Below are 23,856 nucleotides of genomic sequence, written 5' to 3' on the forward strand. Positions count from 1 at the left end.
CTATGCTTCTTCCAGTGAAATTCTGCCTTTCTAAATGAAATTCTGCCTTTCTAAATGAAATTCTTACTTCCATTTGAGCTGATAGTACTGCAATGCCTCAGAACTATATTAAATATCTGCTAAGATTCATCTCAAGGCCTACAGTTGAAAATAAAAATGGGGACTCAAGACCTGGGGAAGCTCAGTTCACAGCTTCCCTAAGTTAGATGTTTCTCAGATGTCTTTGCTCATCTATATACATGGATGGCTCTAACACAGAAGTTGGTCCCTTGTCTCCAAGTGCCTCATTTCAAGTATGGCTGTAATCAGGGCTGTCTGATTGGCCCACAGAGGCTACAGCAGAAATTCAGCTACGGCTGAAGTTGTTACTTGGTAAATATTTCAGCCTTTTTCAAACAAGGCCATTGAATAAAATCACAAGAAACAAAAAGAAACCTAGTTAAGAATTTCAGTACTTTTACCTTGAATTCCATTATCTGGATTGTGCCTTTAAAATATCCTAAGTGCTTCAAAATGCCATATAATTTACCTTTTTGAAGAATTGATGGTACTGTTAAATTCTATTATGCATACCCTTTTTTCTTCACCTTGAGGACAAAAACTGGACTTTTGTAGCCATGTGTTAACTCTGAAGAAGTGGGGCTATTCAACATGTGTAAATGCTTTGAACTTTCCCTCCTCTCTCCATTTTCCTGGACCCTAGACCAGTGGAACTTTAACTTCCTCCCCAGCCAGAACTGCATGTCTGATCATCTTTTTGTCTATTTTTCCTTCCCACAGGGACCCCCAAAAAATACAGCAGCTGCAGAACCAAATTCGTCTGGAGCAAGAAAGTGGACAGTGGTATCGACAGCAACCTGATCATCATCAGCACCCTCCCTCTTCTCCTTCCTTTCCTCCTCCCCCCTCCTTCCAGGAGCTTGAGTCCAGCCAGTCTGCCACCTCTCCTGTGCCAATGAGTATTCTTAACTCTCATACTTCCCCAACCATGCAGTCTTCCAGCTCCTTCAACTATGCTCGGCCTAAGCAGTTCATTGCTGCCCAGAACATCAGTCCTGCTTCAGGTTATGTGACTCCATCTTCTGGGTCATCTACATCTAGCCTTCCTTCTCCAATGTCTCCAACTGCTTCTCAAAAACAGTTTGGGAGAGTGCCAGTTCCTCCCTTCTCTCAGCAGTTTGCTCCAGAAGGGGAATATGCCTGGTCTCCTTCTTCTCCATCCCCTCCACCCCCACCTCCACCTGTCTTTAGTCCAACAGCGACATACCCAGTGTGTGATTCCTTTCCACTTCCACCTCCTCCACCTCCTCCTCTTCCTTCACTTTCTTCACCTTCCCACAGCCTGTCTCCAACTCCAAGATTTCCTAATTCCAGCCAGTCTCCAGCAGCTTTTCTCAGCTCCATGCTGCCATCCCAGCCACCACCCATTTCTGTCAACGCGTTAGGCCTCCCGAAAGGAGTGACGCCTCCGTAAGTATCAGCTGATGAGCTCCTTGATGTACTGCAGATTGTAATGAAGATTATTGCGCTTGCTTCATTTTTGCTTTTCTAGAGTCCTTTGCTGTTAGCAGTTATCTGAGGGCTCCTTGATGTACTGCAGATTACAGATCTTCTTGTAATGAAGATTATTGCGCTTGCTTCATTTTTGCTTTTCTAGAGTCCTTTGCTGTTAGCAGTTATCTGAGAGGGAGATATGTGAATAAATTGCAAGTTCTTCTGTGCTAGAGATGTGAGATCACTTTTTAACCCTCACAGAAGTGAGATTCTGAAAGAGCCCTACAGTAGGAACATAAAAGATGAGATGCTGAAGCTTTAAACTGGAGTTTAAGAAAATGTGAAAGCAGGAGCAGAAGGCTCTGCAGGCTCAGGGCAGTGGAAGGAGATCCAAGAAAACCCTTCTCATGGGCCAGTTCTTTTAAAGTCACATATTCAGTGATATTTGCAGCTTGTGTTCCTATTTCATCTGCAGGTAGAGAAATACCAAGTAATAAGAGTGTCTTTCAGAAGTCCCTATAGCTTTGTGATACTGAAAACACAAGTGTTAAAGTACACATCTGATAACAAAGTGGCCATAACAGTTCATTTGCTTTGGCTAGAGATTTTGTTCTGAGGAAGTTTGGGAAAGTGTTTAGGGAGGGATTTAAAATAGCAGTGTATAAAAACAAACAGAATCCCTATCCCTAACAACTCTGCACACTTATTTTCTCCTTTTGTCTTCTCTAAAGGCCCAAATAGTATTTTGGAGCATGTCAGCTCCCATCATATATCAGTTTTTCTTTCCACTGGCACTAGACTCTCATTCCATCCTTAGAGAACAAAGAGACATGCTGAAGAACAAAAATGAGAATAGCTGTGTCCAAGGCTTATTTATAACTTTGTCCAGAAGTTTGTCTAAACATATCTACAGTATCTAGGTGACTTGCTCAGCTACATACTGTTGCAGTGGGAAATTCTATTATTTCAGTCCAAGATATGAAGAGGAAGAGTAAGAAGAAAGAGGACAGATACCAAAGTAATAAGTCATATATATGTTTTAAAAAGCATTTCTTTATCTTGATTTGTTTCATACAGCTCATTATGGAGGCTGGTCATAAAACATTTTTAGGAGAAAAATTAATAAATAGTGCAATTTGCCCTTGCAGTCATAATAGTTGTGATTTCTGTCTTACCGTGTGCTTTGCACTGGCTGAGTTTCACTATTGATACTGGGCACTGAAAATTGCATGATTAATTTACTGACAGCTTGACCAGTAAGCACAGCCCACTGAAGCCTGCCATTACCCTTGATTTTCCAAGAAAAGGTTCTAGTCCAGCTATACAGCTCTGACAAGAGCTGGATTAATTTTTGAGCTCACCTCAGTGTGCTGTGAGGGTAATAGCAGCAGCTTGAGCCTCTGCTGTGTCCCTCTTTCCCTGTTACTCTGTGCTTATGGATACATGTTCTCACTTGAAGCATTAGTTGTGTTCTTCCTCATTCCCTTTGATCTTTGGGCAGAGAAACAACTCTGCAAAGATCTTTCCCCCTTCCCTGTGCTCCTCACTTCCCTAAGTGCAGCAGCCAGTCTGGGTATGCACATGATGGTTTGTCTATCTATATTCCTCCCTCCCCGCCCCCAACAAGGCAGCAACCTCGGGGTCTGAGCTGAGGATGAGGTAGTTGGCTGTTTTTCTGCATTCCCTCAGGAAATAAAGTCCAGATGGGAGCTGGATCGTGTTAACTATACTGAATGTATGTGTGTATAATTTGTGTGTGTATATATATGTGTGTGTTTATGTATATATATACACAGTGAGCATTTGTCATCTGAATTATAACACTAAAACATGGTAAAATAGGTACTGTGTGATACAGAAAAGCCATAATCTATTGTTGATCTTTGATGCCAATTTTTCCCTGCCTTCTCCTTTTTCATGTTATTGTGTAGGTTAATGTCTGGTGTGTCTTGCTGAGTAAATCACTCTCTTTCCCATAATTCTAATATCACTTCTGGGCAGTTCTTCCCCTGGCCTCCATTTCCCCCTTAGCTTTAGGTCTCTTCTGCTTTGTGCTATAGCCTCAGTTCTTTTTTGGCCCCTTTCACTTTTTGCTTCTTTTCCTTTGTCTTTTGCTCCATTCTCACAAGTTCTCTTCAACATGTTTATCTTTCCGAGACATAGTTTCTGAGCTCCACACACTATTCCATAACTTCAGCCTGTAGTCTCACCATTTTGCCATGGTCTCCAAGATCTATTGGTTGAAAATGATTATGCTGTTTCCTGACAGTGTGCTTTACAGACTGGGTGCAAGAAATAAACTGTTGCGTTCAAAGTTTTGCTTGGCAGCTGAAATGCTAGTCAAGCCATTTATCTTCAAAGACTTTGTCATTGCTAGATCTGGGCACAACTACAGATCTGCTCCTCAAAAGTAGAACTTGGTAGGCATCATTTATTTCAGTTTTGTCTTGTGGTAGGAGCAGAATAAAGGTGGAGGCAGTTATTTTTGGAAATGGTCAAAGGCAGCACCAGTAAAGTTCCCTGTGGCTGTGTACAAACCAGTAGTCTTTGTTATTCCTCTTGGAGTCAAACCTTCCCTTCATCAGCTTTCTTTGGTAATTTGCTTTCCCATGCATGTGTCATATTTGTTCTACTTAAAAGAGAAATCTATCCAAGGAGATGCAAGACAAAGCAAGAGGAACTCAAAGCTTTGGCCCAGTCCCAGAGATATGACATCATTGGCATAAGCAAAAACTGGTGCAATGAGTCCTGGGACTGGTGTGCCATGAAGGATGGTTACAGGCTTTTCAGGAGGGAGAGGCAGGGAGGTTGGCACTGTATGTAATAGAGGGTCTGGAATGAATGGTGCTTACAATTGGCAATGGCATGGTCAAAAGCCTCTGGCTAAGAATTAAGGGTCAAACAAGTAATGCAGATTTCATCATGGGAGTTTACTACAGACCTCCTACCCAGAATGGTGATGCTGATGAGGAACTAAGGTACACCTCTAAGTTAACCACTCTTATCCTTACGGGGCACTTCAACTTGGCCAATGTTAACTGAGAATGCCATACAGCTAATACAAGCAGGTCCAGAAGGTTCCTAAACAGATGGATAATCACTACATGGTGCAGATACTAAGGGAACCAACTCAGTAAGATGCCCTCCTTGATCTGCTGCTCATTAACAGAGAGAATCTTATGACTGAAGTGGAAATCGGTGGTTGTCTTGGCCACAGCAACCACAAAGCAATTGGATTTAAAACTCCAGACTGCTTAGGGAACTAATGAGTAAGGTTGCCTGGGAAAATGTTTTTGATGGTGCTGGGGTCCATCAGTGCTGGTGACTTTTTAAGCACCACCTCCTGTGGGCACAGCAGCCTGCAATTCCAAAATGTTAGATCAGCAGTCTAGGTAGAAGGCCAGCTTGGCTAGGCGCAGGGATCTTCTAGAGGTAAAGCAAAAAAAGTAAATGTTTGACCAGCCGAAGCAAGGTGACATGGGAGGACTACAGAGATGCTGCTTGCCTCCATGGGGAGAAAACTGTGAGGGAAAAGCTCAATTAGAGCTGAAGCCAGCCAGTACTATGTATGTAGCACAATAAAAAGAACTTTTAAAAATATGTTAGTTGCAAAAGGCAGTCCAGAAATAACAGTGACTTGTTAAATTATGAGAATGTTCATCATACAAACAGGGACAGAGACAAAGTGGAGGCGGTTAATGCTCTCTTCAGCACCAGTCATGGGCTGTGGGGGTCCCAGTATCCTGAGCTGAAGAATGAGGATCCTGAGAATTATAAACTCAGGGTCAACTCTGAACTTGTGAGGGAATCATTGCTCCAGCTGGATCTCTGTAAGTCTATGGGACCTGATGGGATTCATCCAAGAATCCTCAAAGAGCTGGCTGATGTCATTACAAGGCTTCTCTCAATGATTTTTGAACTGTTTTGGGAATCTGGAGAGGTCCCACTTGACTTGATGCTGGCTAATGTTGTCCCAGTTTTCAAGAACAGCACAGAGTAAACTACAGGTCTGTCAGTCTCATTTCAATGCCTGGTAGAATTATAGAGAAGATTACTCTTGGAGTTACTGAAAAACACCTGAAGGATAATGCAGTCATTGGCCAGAAAGACTTCATCAGGGGAAGGCCCTGTTTGACTAGCTTAATTTCCATTTGTGACCAGGTAACCCACCTAGCTGACCAAAGGAAACCTCTTCATGTAATCTTTTTGGACTTTGGCTGAGCTTTCAATACTGTCTTTCATGGTGTCCTTCTAGAAAAAATATCCAGCATTCAGCTGGTTCAGCACATCATATGAGGGATGCTCAATGGGATCACAGGTCAGGCACAAAGAATTCCAGTAAATAGGGTTACATCAGACTGGCAAACAGTCCCTAGTGGGGTTCCATACATTTCCACTGTAGGGCCAGTGCTCTTCATAAATGACTTAGACACAGAACTCAAAGGAATACTAAGTAAATTTGCTGGTGATACTAAATTGGGGGGAACTGTCAACTAACTTGAAGGCAAAGAGACCCTAAAGTGAGAACTTAATAAATTAGAGGGTTGAGCCATCACCCACTGTATGAAGTTTAATGACGGCAAGTGCTAGATTTTGCACCTGGGATATGGCAACCCTGGATATACAAGAGGACTGGGGGATGAGAGGGCTGAGAGCAGCTGTTTGGAAAGGGACCGGGGTCCCTGATTGACAGAAAGTCATTGTGCCCTGGCAGCCAGGGCTAACTGTGCCCTGGTGGGCATCAGGCACAGCATCCCCAGCCAGGCAAGGAGGAGGGGATTGTCCTGCTCTGCTCTGCACTCAGGTGGCCTCACCTCAACTCCTGTGTGCAGTTTTGGACACCACAGTACAAGAGAGACATTAAGCCATTAGAGAAGTCAAGAGGAGGGCAGTGAAGATGGTGAAGGGCCTTGAGGAGAAGGTGTATGAGGGGTGGCTGAGGTCACTGGGTCTGTTCAGCCTGGAGAAAAGGAGACTGAAGGGAGACCTCATTGCAGTTACAGCTCCCTGGTGAGAGGAAGAGTAGGTGCAGGCACTGATCTCTCCTCTGTAGTGACAGTGACAGGACCTGAGGGAATGGTCTGATGCTGACTCAGGGCAGGTTTAGGTTGGATATTAGGGCAAGGGTCTACACCCAAAGGGTGGTTGGGCACTCAAACAAGCTCCTCGGAGTAGTGGTCACAGCACCAAGGCTGACAGGATTCAAGGAGTGTTTGGACAATGCTCTCAAGCACATAGTGTAACTCTTGGGGTGTCCTGTGTGGGGCCAGGAGTTGGATTCAGTTTTTCTTGTGGGTCCCTTCCAACACAGAATATTCTATGATTCTGTAAAAACATTTCTAACCCTCTCTTCAATTCCTGTATTCTGTGGGCCCATGAACAGTAAATACCACAGTAATGTTTCAACATTTTCCTTGGTTTTCAACCCTGAGATTCTGTGGAAGTGACTGCATTAGCTAAACCAGTTTGAACCAATGAATATTATTTCCAGTTAAATTAGGATAGATTTGGAAAAATTGCAGTGGGAATTGTTAATTTGTTTGGAATGGAGTTTTTTGTGGTTTCGTTGTTTTGGATTTTTTTTAATAGCATGTGGTCTTACAGTCTTGCATGTATTATGGGAATACCTACTTGTGAATTTACTATATTTTATTGGGACATCTGAAACAACAGAAGGAAGCTTTGTGTCATTAATACCTACTAATTAATCTTTAAATATTTTAAGCATTTATTTACAACAATATGGTGTTTCCCTTGAATAAATTATATCTCAATTTTCCAGTTAGCTCTAGACACTTTGTAGTGACCAGCATTTTCAAGCTGTGGCTATGGCAATAACTTTTTTTATTAATGGAGTAGATTTGATAGACTTTGTGTCTTGCTAGAGCATTGTGTTATTAAGCAGAAGAGAAGTGCTGGTGGAACTGCATAGCTAATTAAGTACTTAAGGGAATTATGAGCACTTGTCAGTAATTTCTGAGGTAAAACTTGGCTGGAGTAAGTTTGTTGAACACTGCTCTTAAAAATCTCAGTTCTTTCCTTCTTTACCTAAAGAAAACTCCAGGGTGGGTGGATCTGTTGTATTCAGATTAGCTTTTGGTACCAAAAGACTTTCAGGGAACAGAGTTAACGTGACAGAAACGTACAATTGAGGCAGGTTAAGTTCATAGAAGCTAGAAACTGATCTTCACTGCTCCTAGAAAAAAACTCAACAAGTTACATGTGAAGGAATGGAAATAAGTATGCCTAAAAGTTCTAGCTAAGCACATACATTATATGTTTATATGAGCATTTGTGAAAGCACAAATTAGCCCATGAGAAGTATTTGGTGACTATTTATTCAGTGAATATTTGCTTTTAAAAAGTATAAAACCTGCCACTAAAGGGTGTGGAATTATCCAACCTGGAGAACTGGGATCTCTTTCTAAGTATAAAAAATATATATTGTTAGCTATACATATATTCTTTTGAAGGCAACTTTAAAAATTAATGATTTTCCTTAAAGCAGACCTTTTCTTAAAGTAGATATCTTCAGTAATACTACCTTAGTTAAAAACAGGAAAAAAATCTGACTGTACATAATTGGTAAAAAAAAAAACATGAATATTTATTTACTGCTTTCTGGAAAAGGGTGGAAAATGGAAAAGAAAGCATTGTTTGAATGCAAGATTGTCCAAATTACCTTGTAGAAGGTAATTAAATAAGCTGTTTTTATCATTTACACAAAATTTAACTGCTGTCTCAGCGACCTTTAGAACATCCAAATCATAAAGGAGATTATGTGGGAATCATGAGAAGAGAAATATCAGAAAGAGATTGCACTTTTTTCTCCTTTGAATCAGAGCTGCTGGTCTGTTCTTGCAGCTGTGTACTGTGACTTGTCCATTGCATTCTGTCTCAAATGGAACTGAAACAAATATTTTAGTAATCACCCTGTTCCTTTAGTCAACTGGCAGTGATGGTGACCACTCAGGAAAAATATATTTGTCCATCTTTTTATCTTACAGCCTTCAACACTCTCCCAGCACAAAAGCCATATTTCATTTTAGAGTAAACTGCATTGCTGTCCTATGTAGATGGGACTTACACTTTTCCTGATTCTGTAAGTTATGCTTGTCACACTTTCTAAAAATGGAGGTTATCTGCAGTATGATTGATGTGAAAATTGTGATATGTGTGAGGAAATACCTTGATCAAGAACTCCAACATCAAACTGAGAAGACAGGTCAGGGTGTATTCTTTGCTTCTGAGAGAGAGAGAGAGAGACTTCTTCATCTCTCTTTGCTGCGAAAAAAAGTCATACCTGGAGGTATTCCCAGATAATGTATTGGGAAAACATATCTAAAGGCAAGTATTGCTGTAACTAGAAAAATTCCAGAAAATATCAGGGTTTGCATTCATTCTCAACCTCCAATTTTGTTAAGCTATTGCTCCTGTCCATTAAACCATTTTTGTTTAAATTTTCTTGAAAATTTTCTTTTCCCATAGCTTGGATACTACTTGTGGCTGTTATACCAACGCTGTGATATTAGCTGTGATATTAGACCAGTTCTTGTTGGTTGTGCTAAGAAACAGCTCGTACTGGGGGCTTTGTTTTTGCAGTTTTTGCACCTTTTGATTAGACATGTGCACATGATTATCATAAAATACCTATCCATATCAGCTTTTCTGAGATATGATGAATGCATGTTTGTTCCACTTGAACTTAGAAAAAGCAGGTTCCCAGATCTAATCAATTAAAGCTGTGCAAAAGTAGAGCTCAAGGATGTAACAGGGAGACACACAGACATTAGCCAAAATAACAGTATCCTGACAATCGTTGCCTCTGGAAGTATTAATTTTCAAGATACTTTTTATCCAGTTATTTTTCAAAATGGTACTTGCAGATACTTAAGAATATTGAAGATGGCAGTGAACTTGACTAAGAGAACTAGTACATGTATTTCCCTGTTAAAAAGACAGAGAGGCTATTCACAGCATGGCTTCGATGCTTGTTTTGGTCTGCAGGTTTTTCTTTTCAGGGGACTTAATTTTATAACTTCTTTATTTTAAACAGATCTGAATGCCACAAAAACATCTGTGAATGTGAAAGCTTGATACAATGTACATTGTACAAGGTACAGTGCTTGATAGTTGTGGAGACCTTAGCCAGTAACACCACATCAACTGGAACTGGTTGATATTTTGGATTTGACACCTTTTCCCAGTCCAGTGTAGCTTTTTCTTCACATGCTTCTAGCAGTTACCTGTTCTTCTAAAGATTTCATGACTATGAGGATTGTGCCAGCCTTTTCTACATTCAGGAGCACTTGGTGCTTTAGTTATTTCTTCTTGATCATCAGTTCTAGCATACTGCTGGTAACAATCAGAAATTCAGATTACAAAATAGGCATTTGATTTTTGATTTGATATCAAAATATAGGCACATCTTTTGAAATGCAAATGGTACGGTAAACAGAACAGCATGAGGCAGAGAGATAGCTTGCTCAGGAGGGGAAGGAACTGAACAGGGGAATGAAAAAGTAGTAATTCTTCATTTCATGAGTAAAAAATGCATTTTTAAATTTAACTTTAGAGGAAAAAAAAGGGTAACAGGCATGCACTTTGTAGGTGAGTTGTACTCTTTGTTATCTAAACATTAAGAGCGATCAAACATGTTCAGAAATTTATATTATTCATGTCAGTCTTAACCCTATCCAATGCTGAGACATGATTTATTTTTTTCAACTATAGTTTCAGAACATTGGGTGGTAGAAATAATTGAACTTTTCTTATATTTGTTCTGTTTGCTGGAAGTCATCCTTAGTCAGGTCTGTTCCTCAAGCATTCCCTTAATTCAGATTCGTGTAACATCACATTACTGGACACAGCTGAAGCTCCTGGTCTCCACAGCATGTATGACAAGATCAGGCTAAACCAATTTTATTATGCAGCTGCAGCTTCAAAGTTTGTGACCTTTTACAGTGCTTGTAGTAACTTTGCTTTTACAGTAAGTGAAAAATGTGTGAAGTGAGCAGGAATTAGCTGTATTTTTGGAAGGCTTTAGTTTTAAAAGAAAAAAAAAAAAATCAAGTTACTGTTCATTACCTCAGTACCAGAGAATTAATTTGGATTTCTGTGAAACTAAGCCATATTGGCTGCAAACAGGAATTTGTTCTTGGAAGGATAACAACAGCCAGCCTGTTGCCCTTGTTTACACTGTAAAAGGTACATAGGAAAAGAGGGAATTGCATCCAGCATGCACTCTGTGTAATTAAAACATAAAAAGTACTGCTGGTTTGGCCTTCCTTCTAAACAAATGTCAGGGCAAATATTCAAAACTAAGGAGAGCCAAGCCAAGGCTGCAAGAATCTTTGCTGTCAAAAATCTCTGTGTGAATTAAGATGACAGTTTTTAGCATTTCATTGCACCCTTTCTGACCAAAAGAATTCAAACATTTCTGCTTTTATCTACATCTGGATTCAAGCCCCCACTGACTTAGGTGATGTATGTTTCAGAGGTGCTTAAAATCCATAGGAGTTGCAGCCTACTTCTCAAGGCTGTTCATTTCTCTGCACATTTGTGGTGATGGCTGTGTGCTCAAGACTGATCCTGTCAATAGCCTGAAATATGCTGTCTCTTGCTAGCTTAATGCACTAAATCTAGAATTTGCCTTGGGCAAAGAGTGAACATACAAATACATAAATGAATTGGCAGATTTTTTTGTTTGATATTATCCCTGAGAGAAGACAGAAAGAAAGCTCATGCGTCACTGAGGACACAGATCTTTGGAGCTAAATGCATCCAGATAAGGGCATGTAAGGATGGTGGAAAATATTTGCAAAAGCAGCTGAAGAAAGTTTGCTGCCAGGCTGTCTTGCCATGTAAACCATTACTCAGGCTGAAAGGATCTGTGCTTGGGAAGATAGATTTACTAAAGTCCTTCTATTTGTTATCGTTGCTTTGTAGACATTTTGAAATTCATCCCAAGAATGTATGTCTTAAGAGTTAACTTGCTGTGGGGTATGTATGTATGCATATATATATATATATATATATATACACACACATATATCTATTTGGACAGTTTTTAAAGTGTATATATTTAGAGAAAGAGATTCTGAGGAGGGGGTGGAAACAGAGCATCTGCAGGAAGAGCTGTGTTTCCTTATGCACTGCTTTGAGGTTTTTGTCCCAATTTAAAACAGTACTGAAAGAGAAAGAGAGAAGCTCTCCAAAGGTATTTGAAGAAATTTTGATTGGTGCTCACTTTTGCAGTTAAATTTTTAAACCAACTGCTTCCTTGCTTAAATCTGTAATAAAGGGACGATAATCTACTTTTCAGGCAAGGTACCTTGACTAGGTCTTGGGTGACATTTCCACATGGACTGTGCAGAACTCGGGATCATCCGACACAAAACCAGAGATCTGGAAGGTTGTTAAGGTCTCTGCCTCCTGTTAAAAGTTACCCAGGATCCCCAGGCCATTGCTGTCATATTTGAATACCTTGTTCTTAAATAAAATTCCTATGTAGCTTTGCTACATAACTTGCTCCAGGGTTTAAATGTCACTGTTGTAGAGTGGAGGAAGGAGAGTTCTGCATTGTTTGTGTCTAAGCTAGGCCTGTTCTTCTTCAAGTTATTGTGACTTATCATCCTCAATGGGCACGAAGAATGATTAAATACCAGCTCTTTTCTGATGTCAGCTGTTGTCTGATTTCTGACATTTAATTTTATTTGCCTATCTTCTTTCTCCTAATTTCCTGACTAAATAAACAAGAATTTTTGCCTCTCTATGTGTGACATAGTTTGTCACAAAAGCTATGCTTTTAAAACCATGTGGTAGTTTTCTTGTTCTAAAACTTTCCAGTTTGCTGTATTTTTCTTGAAGTGCAGTGGTAAAACTGGATTCAGTGTCTAATAGCAAGGAATAAAGGAAAACAGCTCAGTTTCATGCCTTATGCTGGCATGCCCTGGAATTATATTTCTTTCCCTTTTGAAATAATAGTGTTATTTTCCATGTTTTAATTTCATAGATTCTCAAGAGATGCTTAACGTGTTACTGCTAATTTTCCATTAGCATTGCTATCACGCTTTGAACATTTTCCTGAGTTTCATCACTAGAATACCTCTAGACAAATAATGAAGATTATTGTAAGTGACAGTTGTTACCTGCAAATTAATTACAGCCTCTGCAAATTAAGTGTCATCAACCAGTTTGAGAAATGTGTTTCTCTATTTCACTTTTCCAATTAAGGCCAAAATCCTAAGTGCTCAACTTACTATACAGAGCTCTTTGAAATGCTTCATTGGAATATATTATTTCAGTTTGATCGAAAAATAAATCACTGGTTATCTCTGAACAGCTTTTTCAGACTGAATAGCTTTACACAGCTATATGATAGAAATTTCAGCCAGACTGTTTCCCTGATTTATTAGGGAACTTACTGCAGCTCCTGAAGGCTAACTCAGAAGCCATAAACTCAAGTGTATTAAAGCTACTTCTTTTTGCCTGTCTGCATGCCCTTCAGCCTGACAGAGAGATAAACATGAGGTTTAACATTATTCAATTTTAATTTTGTTGTTTACGTTGTTTAGAAACAGACTGTGGTATTGTTTTTCTATGTTTAGTATAGATGTTGAACTCACTAACTATAAATTCTCTGGGTACTCATTTCCCTGTGAAAAATGTGTGTATTTGCTTAGGGGTTTTTGTTTTCAGACATAATCAATAGTGCTTCAGAAAATCCTTTTCTTGAAACCCACTCCCAAGCAGGTAGCTTATTCTTTTTTTCATACATTGTTGTGACTTACTTGGGTGAACTGTACACTTTACCTTTACAGCCTGTTGAGTCCCAAGCATAAGCAGGCCTTTTTCTGGAAAATCTCTGTTTATTAGTCAAGTATAAAAATTTATGAGAATGAGAAATGGAAGCTGTTTGTTAGTGTATCACTTGGAATTTTCAAGGGAAGATGCATGTCTCCATTAAAAGCTGGCACAGGTGAAGCCAAGCTTGAAATTTGCTGCCTTGAAGTTGGCTGATTTTTTGGGTTGGGTTTGTTTGTTTTGTGTGAGTGTTGTTGTTTGTTTGGGGATTTTAGTTTTGTTTTTTTTTGGGGGGGGGGGGGGTAGTCTAAAAAGGGACAAAATTTGGTTTCATGCCACTGCTGGCCTAGGTGATTAAGGGCTGGAAGGTGAAGGGAAAGACTAAGGGAGAAGCAGATGGCACCTGCCCACTGGCCTTCCAGCACATGCTGAACCTTCCTGAGGGACATTCCCTTCTGATCCACTCTCCCCACCTTCTCACGTCCATTTTCCTTCCACGTCTTCCTTTACATTTATTGTACCAAATTTCTGGAGTTATTGAGGCATCTCTTTCTTGCAGAGACCTTATCCCTGCCTCCTGTCTCCCTGTAGATGGGACAGTTTTCTTGTCTCTTCCCCAAAACAGAGTGGAGGAGACTTGCTTTCTTATTTGTGACTGAGAAAGAGCCCCAGCTGAAAGCTGAGGGAATTATTTTACTTGGTGGTCACCAGATAACGGATGAATATTTCTAGGGCAAAGAATGTAGTTCTCTGTCTCTTTGTGAAATTAGACAAATGTCTGCTCTTCTGCTGTGATTTAATGCAAAAATGCAGTCCTTTTTACAAGATCTTCTCTGTTTTCACATTTTGCATTTACTTGCAGCAATGAAATATGAAATGTATTAGTTAGGAGTGTTTCCAACTATTATCTTTTGCATCTATTAACTAATTTCTTTTTGGCTTTTGACAGTGTATGTGTTTTTTCATTTTTTGTAATGCCAGAAATGACCATTGAAAGCACTTGCTGAAGAATGAAGTCTGTCTAACCATAGAAACATAGAATTTAATATTATCCCAGAAAATTTCTTATCTGTGTATGAGTCTTGTTTAGAATTTTGGCACTGGTTATTAAATTATTAAGTTGGGTATTGGAAATAAATTTGCCAATTACATGCTAGTCTGATTTTTTTTCTATCTCTGTCATCTGAGTTTGTCTATTTATCTGATTCAATTCCATGTTTTCCATGTCATTCCCATGTAATGGGGCTGAGCCCTATTTACTCAAAAAAGGTATAAAGACCCTGTAACTGATATTGAACCAGTTATCAGTGTTTTAAACAATCCTGTGTGACTTCACTGGAGAAATGGGGTGTGCTACAATTTTCAAATATGAAACTTCAGCAATGCTGATTTCCTCACAGCTGTGTTAAGAACAGCTGATCTCCAGTAGAAACCACCCATATTGGGCATTTCCAGCAATAAAGCCATCATAACATTACTGAAAAGTATTAAATATTAGTGCAGTCTGTAAAAATAAAATTTCCCATGCTGTTTAAGAAAGTGGGAGTGAAAATTGCTGAAAGTGCAGTCCTATCCTGTAGGCTGGTAAGAGGAATAAAGTAGCCCTGTGAATGTGAACTGCTAAATGATTGCTATTCCACTGGGAAATCTTGCTGCTGAGAACTGCTTCACAAGAAGTGATTTTTCTCTTTCCCAGTGTAACCCACACTGTGAATGGCTTTTCTTTGAGCAGCAGCATTTATATGCTGCCTTATGGGAATCTGTTCAAGAGATATGAAGAATAAACATGAAGCTATGCAGTTATTGCAAATTTTCTACAAGGAATTAGTTAATAAATAACATAAGAAATTAATAATTAACTGCCTTATCTTACATCTTCCTGATCTTTATTTTTCTGGTACTTCATAGGAACCTAGTTTATCTTCCATCCCCATCCCCACTTATCTAGTCGTGCTTTCTCTTTCATGTTTCCTCTCATTTTGATTTATTGCCACTGCTCATCTGTGAGTGTATGATGTTTACAGCCATTGCCAAGCAATCCTGAGGGCTATTTTAACTATTTAAAGCACAAATAAAGGATAGTTTCATCTTTGTCCTTAAACTAACCATTTAACCAGTAGTGTGAGTTAGTAGGGACACTATAGAAAGAAAGATGTCAGACCTCTAGTTTCAAAGACACAATGTTGTTTTTGTCATTAATAGCAGTGATTCCAGATACATTCCTAAATACAAATGACTTCAGGAAAGCTCATGATTTTTTTTTGTACTGTTTTGCAGAGGATTTCCCAAGAAAACAGGCAGAACTGCTAGGATAGCATCAGATGAAGAGATTCAAGGGTCAAAAGATGCTGTAATTCAGGATCTGGAGAGAAAACTTCGCTTCAAAGAAGACCTTTTGAACAACGGGCAACCGGTATAAAAATATAAAATACCCTGGGAAATGGGAGTGGGTGAGGGTGGGCACCATTGGTAGTTTCTGAGAAATGCTGCATATAAAATAATTGTTGTAGATTGCTTTTTATGTATTTATAATTTTTAATTGGATTTTCAAAACTGCATTTCCAATAGGAATGATAGCGTGCATTTTGTTCTATCATTCCTTCTCCTGTTTGACAACTTTACTTGGACTTAAAGCAACGGGGGTCGCAAAAATGGTGAATTTGCATAAGAAGCCTGCACAGTCTGTACCTCCAGGATTTTTTGAGCCTCAAGGGCCATTTGCTTTCGACTGTCCTTTACTGAGTGGATGAACATGCACAGCTCTGTTTCAGGCTGGGCTCATTCTACCTTGTGCTGAGCCACTGGGCGATGGGGGAAGCAGTAGGTGGTAACTGGGTATCAGAAGAGGACAAGGCAGTTCATCACGAAAAACAACCCAGTTGGTATCAGGCGTCATTAGATTGTGCAGCTGGGGGGCTTCTTTTGACAGGTAGAATTTTGACCAGTAGAACAGAAAAAACCCATAGTACTAATTTACAGACTCAAGAGTTAATGACCTGCCTGAAGAGTCAAGAAATGAGGTAAAATGAGTATATCAAGCAATGGAAATGCACAGCCACAAAGATATCTCTTTCTTTTTATTCACTTAAGATACACATGAAAGATAAAATACCAAATTCTTCCTGCTCAGTGTTGATGAGAAGCAACTTCCCTAAGAAGTTTTTACAGTTACTAAGGCACTATCTTTGAAGCAGGAATTACTTTTAAGAGGAAAGTAATTTTTAAAATGTAAACTGTCACCCCTCTTTTGTCAATAAAATGTTTTTTCAAAAATCTGAATATCTTGGGATGCTTTTGTGTCACTTTGAAAGGAAGTGGAATTTTTCGTTTCTCAGGACAATGCCCAGAATTTTACTAAGTTTGCTACTGGGTCTGAGCTGTGAACAGTGGTGGTGTAGCTCAAGAAAGCCCATTGAGTTAGACTGTCTATCAACATTGCTCCATTTCGGTTCTTAATAAGGTCAGTGGAGTGAAGTAGGGAGAATGTTCAGAGTGTCTGCTGCTGCTGTTACCTTTCTCCATTGACTGCACAGCATTTGGCAGTTTTCTGCAGCAGTTAAGCAAAATCACTGTCATAGTGTATTAGTTCCTGGTTTTTTCCAAAGAAGTGGGCTGAGAATGACTGTCAATGCCTATTTTGGAAAGTGAGGGAGATGTTTGGCCTGGGCAAATGAATGGAATGTCCTGAGAATGCCCACATGGCCCAAGGTAAAAAAAAAAAAAAAGACCAACTGTGATCAGATGATGTGGGAGCTTAAACTAGATTCCTGTCTTGGGTAAATTCTGTATATGTAATCAAGGCAGTGCACACTTGGAGAGACTGCAGAAGAAATATAAGTGAAGAAAAGTTCATTATTTTCTCAGATGCTTGTAACCAAGACAATACTGCTATCTAGTTGCCATGGTTTCAGCCTGCTGGTTTAGCTGCAATATGACATTAAGACAAAACTTAATTAAATGAGCTTTTTTTAAAAAGCAAACATGAAGTAGATTTAATGTTTACAATTTCCATTCTTCATTCATTTTTAATTTCTCTCTTTAAATTAGGTATTTCACCATGAAATGAGTTTGTCTTCCACAAACTTGCATTTTTTGCTATGTTGATTTGTAAGAGAGTGTCTGAAATGCATTCATAAATGCAGGAAGAAAACTAGTAATTAAATAATTGATTTATGCATTAAGATTTTCCTTTAACTCGACTTCTCTTCTTAGTGTAAATTGTCTTTTGTAAGCTGTCTCTTCGATTTCTGAAAGAGTAGGAAGAAATAGAAATTTGAAAATCTTAAAGAATACATTTTTCTGTATTTTGGACAAAATATTCAAGTAGAGTAGAATCTCCTTATAATTTTTGGCAGTATTTTCTGCCTCATGTTTCTAACGTAAAAACTGAGCAGAATGACTTGGATAAGATTTGGGATGATTTGATATGCCCTCTTCTGATGGCCATGATTGAAGCAGTTCCTATTGCTCATTCCTACCCAAGTTCCTGGCACAAGGATGGAAACAAATGGCAGAGTCAGTGTAAGGGTTGCTTAAGCCAAAAGAGCAACTTGTAATACTAAAAAAATGCATTACAAACTGTGGTAGAAAATTTCTGTTAGAAACATATTGCTGCTCTCTTTTATCAACATTTCTTTAAGCACTGCTTACTGTGTACTACTTTGTAGTTGGAGAAATAGTATCTTTTCTTTCTTTTGCCTCCCCTCTCATCTCCATTTTATTTTTTGTTCAGAGATTAACATATGAGGAAAAAATGGCTCGTCGATTGCTGGGAGCTGACAGCGCTGCAACTGTCTTCAATATACAGGAGCCAGAAGAAGATCCTGCTATACAGGTGACACATAACTCTACAATTCACAGGAAAAAATGCCTTTCAGTTTTTCTTTTTTACTGATTGTCATTAAAATAAAGTCCTATATAAGATGACAAATATACACAAGATAGGATGGTTATTGATTACAGAAGTCATATGTTATCTATTAGTGAAATAAACTGGAGGCTCACATGTCTATTGCTCAGTTTTTCCATAAGGTTGAGACTTCTCAAATGTCTGCTTTCTGCTTTAAACTCTTCCATTTATCCTGTTCTGTCCTGACCTTTAAGTCTCTCAAGGCAGAAATGCATCTACTATCTTGAAACCATCTTCTCTTTATTTGTGTAATAGGCGCTTTTTGGGTGCAGACCAATACCACAACAGAAAGTCTGCTTGAAAGGCCAGGTACACGCTCTCCATTGTTCAGATGCCAGAGCTGCTATTCAGAAATGTGTAGCATTCGTTTGCTTATGGTGCTGCACAAAGTACATTCTCCTGATAAAAACTGAGGAACTGTCATGGATATCTCTTGTTCTTCTTTCTGCCTCTTGATCTTTTCTTCTACCCTTGCAGGAAGCTCGCTCTGTTGGTGCTTCTGTAGTGAGTCCCATGGATATTCAAAAGGTTATAATTTTCACCTTTTTCTGTCTTGTGTTTTTGTCTGGTTTTTTTCTTTCCCCTTTCTATTCTGCTGTTCTTGGTTAATAACAAGAGGTCATCTAACATTAATAACTGTGGAGAATTGGGCTGCACTCCATTTGTGGGGATGTTCAAGTTGTTCTAGAAGCCTGAGTGCAGACAGTTTAACAGCAATCAGCGTGTTCTCCACTATCTTTGTGCTGTAACAATAATCTACACTGACATGATACTAACTGTCATGTTCTTCGTGGTTTACTTTTATGGTGCACTTCAGGAAAAAAAGAAATTTTAAAACTATCTGCAGTTTGCAAGGTATTCCTGTCCTCTACCATTTTTTGCAATTATCGAGGGTTATGATTGGTTCTGTAACCCATGGCAGAAACATGTCACATCATTCTCAGAGCAGAGACAGCAACAGAGGATGGGGATGTGAAAGAATACTTTCCATGGGATGCATGTTCTGTCTTAAGTACAACAAGAGTCAGAGACAGTGGCCAAAAGTCATTCGAAAGAGTGTCTGAATTTCTGCTGACTGAGAGAAACATTGACTAATATTTTTTTTCCTGCTTCTGAGCTATTTTACAGTCTGACATTTTCACTCTTATCGGTAAGATTCCAAGCAGGAATTCTGGAAAGTAACAGTTCAAGAAAGCAAATAACAGTATATATCAGTAAATCATAACAAATTCAAGCAAGTCAGAGTGTTTTACACTTGATGAACCTTTCTGCTCTTCTTGCTATGTCTTCAATACAGTTATGGTAAATTTTGTTTCTAAGGGTGGATCCCACACACAGGAGACCACAGCAACAGGAGTAAAGGGAAACAACTATCATGGACTGACACTGTTGCAATTTTCCCTTATTTTTCTCCTCATTTTTACAGCCAACTGTAAACAAAATAATTTTATCCTTCTGGTTCAGCCTCTGGTAGAGTTCTATGCAAATAGCAGATGTGAACCATATGGTCTTCTAGCCATCTGGAAACAAAACCCACCCTAAAATCTGTCTGTACCCTCAAGGAAATATTAGTGTGTTCCTTTTGTCTTTATGAACTGCCTCAGAATACTTTTATTCTTATAGGATTTTTTTAAATGGAAAGAAAGCAACCAATGACTGACTTTCCCCTTATAAATTAGACCTTAAGTCAACATGAAATACAGTTTTTGCCTCATACCAGATGTCTCGATTGTTTCATAGTGAAGCTATTGGAGACATGGATTATAGTGTTTTTCTTCAACAAGATACAGTTTCCTTTTATATGTAAAAACTTAATGGCTTGTTAAAGATTGGTAAATTAAAAAATCCAAACATTGAGAACATACCTTCCTGAGTAATGTGTTGAAGCTGTATCTAATATCTACCTCTCGTTTGACAGGAATCTAAAGTCTCCAGCTTTGAGCAAAGGCTGATCAGTGAAATTGAATACAGGCTGGAGAGATCTCCTGTGGAAGAATCAGATGATGAAGTGCAACATGGAGATGAACCTATTGATAACAGCATGTCACCATATTTTGAGATAAAGCTGAAGCACTACAAAATCTTTGAGGGAATGCCAGTCACATTTACATGCAAAGTGGCAGGAAATCCAAAGCCAAAGGTAAGAAAAGACAGTAAATCTTTCTAGAATTTCTCTGAAGAGTTCTGTGTTGGTTTCAGAATTACCTTTCAGGGTACATTTGTGGCACAGAATGCAGTGCAATGCTAGAAAGCCTCATGTGAGCTGGCATAGGAGTCCCAAAAGCCACCTCATCTTGCTAGCATGGGTAATTAGTTCAGGCATGGTAACATGCTAATGCAAAAATATGTGGGTTTTAGTTCAGAAGCCAGCATGGTATCTCTCATTCTTCGGCATCTACACACACTAACAAGACTGGATTTTACTGGAATGTAGAAGAAGGAGTAATAAAATACCATAAACTCCCATATATCCCAACAGCAAGATGAGACATGATGGTGAGGTTTTATGATGAACTTCTGAGGATGGGTTGGGCTTGGGAAGCATTTCCTTGTAGCAAATGTAAAAGTACCAGCTGCATGATGTCAGTAGTCTGGAAGAATGCCCTCCTTGGATAGGTTGCATACAACCATTTCAAAAATTGTTTGGCAATCAACTGACTGATTATGCAGCAGGCAAACAGCAGCAGCTTCTTCAACTCCCCTGGCAAAGCCAGTGTAGTCCTCGCAGCTCTCACAGTGACATCTCGTGGACAGGGGCTCTTATCTTCTTAGACAAGATCAGTGATGCCCTATCTGATACATAAGACCTTCACAGAAGCACTCACATCCAAATCTCACATCTAGTGTAAGTTTTATGGGTGCTTAGTATTTCCAACAGAGATAAATGCAAGTGACTTTATATGCCCAATGCTGTATGTGAATGATAGTGTACAAGCTGTTATTTTTTTTAAAAAAGGACTTTATGAGGTACCAGAGGAAGAGCAACAGAGAACTAGGGCTACATCTACATCAGCAAGGAGTGCAGACCAGAGGAAGAAAATCTCTAGGATGAGATATCCACCCCTACACATGTCAGAAGGTTTTACTCCAGGCTAGCTCTAATCTCGTCCCACAGACTGAAGCAGATGCACACTAGAAGAATTCTTGGAGCACATTTTCTGGCTTAGTTTCATCTGAAAGGAATCCAGTTCTGTGCTCCAAGAGCACAACATGATGAGAACCACTCCAAATAAGCGGGGTAGATCAGTATATTTATATCAAAAAAGCACTCCTGCTTCAAACTGGACACACACACTGAGAAGATAAGCTCAGTCTGACTGAAACCAAATTTTCATGTCTAGCATTACTTCTGAGATGACCCTAGGTAAGAGGCTGTTGTGCTGAACAAGGGTGGAATGCAAATGGGTCTGTTGCTGATAGAAGTGCAGTGTGTGCAGAGATATTCTTTCTGCCTGAGGCTTATGACTAAGTTGCTAGATGATCTGTTATGAGTCAGCCTTAGTCAACTTCGCAGTCCCCTAATTTCCACAGTTTCCAATTAAGGTGTAGTTTCTCTGTCTGATTTAAGACAGATGAAAGGGGATGTCTCCTTTCCCTCACTGGGGTGATAAGGATTGCACAGCCAAGAAACCACGTTCCTAGCACTTCCCCTAAAGCATGCCCTCACAGAGGAGCATCTGATGTGAGCCCCTGTGATTCACAGCCATGTTCTGTTTCCCTGCAGTGTCAAAGCCTGCACATTAAGAAGTGATTTGCTCTTGCACCTGGAACTCTGGCCCTTTGTTCCATTCACTCGCAGATGCTTTGTGTAATTTGTTAAGTTGCTTGGGATGGAACCAATATCAGTCCTGTTGTATGGCTACTTGTTAGCCAGGCTTCACAAATGTCCAAGGCCGTGTTTCCCCCTCATCTGCCAAAGCATTCCAGGACAGTAATTTTGAAAAGCTCAATGGCTGAGGGCTGCCCTTCTGCTGTTATTTGTTGAAGCTGGAAGTGTTGCTTGTGAATAAATTTTTTACTCTGGCAAATGAAAAGCTGGAAATAATTTACTAACTTGAAGCTCCTCCCTTCTAAGTATTCTGTCAGGTCTGCCAAGGAATGGCTTTGGGAAGGACTGTAGTGTTTCTAAAATCTGGCATTCATTACAAGGGATTTTTCTAAGCAGAGTTATTGTCTTGATTATTTTTCCCCTGAACATGCCATGTAAATTGAACACTGATGTGCAAACTCTGTCTTCATATGTATGACTTTTTAAATCTGAGCCTACTCTTTGTTATAACCTTTAGTGTAGTGTAAAACTATTTTCTCATTGAAATGAGAAACCTGTGGTTCTACAGGAGGGACTATGGAATACATCTTTTAAGGGATTAATTCTCCTCAGAATTAAGACAATGCCATACAAGAGGTTAATTGATACAGAAATGTTACACAAATCTCATACTGCTCACTCGTCACATGGCTGAATATAATTCTCGGTGATTAAAAATGCTTGTGCTGCCCAAGATCAAACCCCCCTTTCTACTGTGTATACCATTCTATTCCTAGTCATTGCACACTGGTTTCTGAAAATCTGGTGCAAATAAAAGCAATCCAGCTGCAGTGTTCGGTTCTTACATAGTTTAAGGGTACATTTATTGAAAGTTATCCTAGAAAGAAAATACTTCACTGCAAGGACCATTGTCTCCTGCAATGGTACTGTTTTACTTATTAACTCCATGTAAGATAAAGGTAATATTAAGAATTTATTGCTCATATGGGATGCCAATGCTTTTAAACTCAGTTGATATAAGTTTTGGACAACATATACATGATGTTTGGATAGCTGGTTCAGTTAATATTTGTGTGTATTTCCATGTATGTCTCCTGATATTTCTGATAAGTGTACTGTTATTAAATAGTTACTACTTAATGCAGTAGATTTCCAAGCAACATTATGACACATGTAAAGCATGCAAGTTAAAACTCATTTTTTGCAGCAACGTTGTTTTAGCACCCATTAGCATGTGTATATAAGTGATCAAATATCTCTTACATCTCCAGTAAGTGCTCTGTCAGCAGACAAGAAGATGACTAAACCTTTTGTTCAGGCCACAGAGTCTCTGCAAGGCTGCTGACAGACAAAATGGGAAACAAGTATAACCAGCTATTGAGGAAATGAAATCATTTCAACTTACGCGTAATGCTTGTTAATATAAAAATCATACACAGTAATAAATGTTTAAGCAAAATTTCCACTGATTTTCACCAAAAAAACCTCCATTGTTTTTTGTGAAATTCAAAAGTATACCCTTAACTTTGTCCCAAGTGAGTGAATTGCAAGCTTTGAAATGTTGGCACATATGAAGAACCCAGCAGATTAAACTCTATCAGGAATGGAATTGCACATTGCTCTGTCACTTCATTTTTTACTAGAGAGCCAGCACCCTTTCTTCACTCTTAAGACCTAAATTCCCACTTCAAGAATGAGGTTGAGCAAAATGTGTGTTTTGCACATGCTGAATAGTCCCAGCAGGACCAAGAGAAATACAGTTGTACTTTGAATGAGTTGGCCTCCTAAAAATGATGTAGGTATCTTCACAAGTGTCTCAAATGCTGAACACAATTGATGTTATGTGTAGTACACATTTCAGAAATGACAAGTAAATAAT

The 23,856-nt window shown here is 39.1% G+C and overlaps 1 protein-coding gene across 9 annotated transcripts in view; it reads left to right on the top strand.

The window, feature by feature from the left end:
• PALLD (palladin, cytoskeletal associated protein) overlaps positions 1–23,856 on the top strand; it is a 189,576-nt gene that overhangs the window by 149,368 nt on the left and 16,352 nt on the right. For 5 of the 9 annotated variants that reach the window (XM_041427871.1, XM_041427873.1, XM_041427874.1 and 2 more), the window contains 5 exons: positions 781–1,470; positions 15,577–15,712; positions 18,032–18,133; positions 18,686–18,736; positions 20,127–20,348. In XM_041427871.1, the coding sequence (XP_041283805.1) occupies positions 781–1,470; positions 15,577–15,712; positions 18,032–18,133; positions 18,686–18,736; positions 20,127–20,348 (1,201 nt within the window). The remainder of the gene's footprint in view (positions 1–780; positions 1,471–15,576; positions 15,713–18,031; positions 18,134–18,685; positions 18,737–20,126; positions 20,349–23,856) is intronic. The other 4 variants (XM_041427875.1, XM_041427879.1, XM_041427872.1 and 1 more) reach the window with 3 other exon arrangements.

Source organism: Onychostruthus taczanowskii, unplaced genomic scaffold (genome assembly GCF_017590055.1).
Source record: "Onychostruthus taczanowskii isolate IOZ18803 unplaced genomic scaffold, ASM1759005v1 scaffold12, whole genome shotgun sequence".
In the NCBI taxonomy this organism is placed as follows: domain Eukaryota; kingdom Metazoa; phylum Chordata; class Aves; order Passeriformes; family Passeridae; genus Onychostruthus; species Onychostruthus taczanowskii.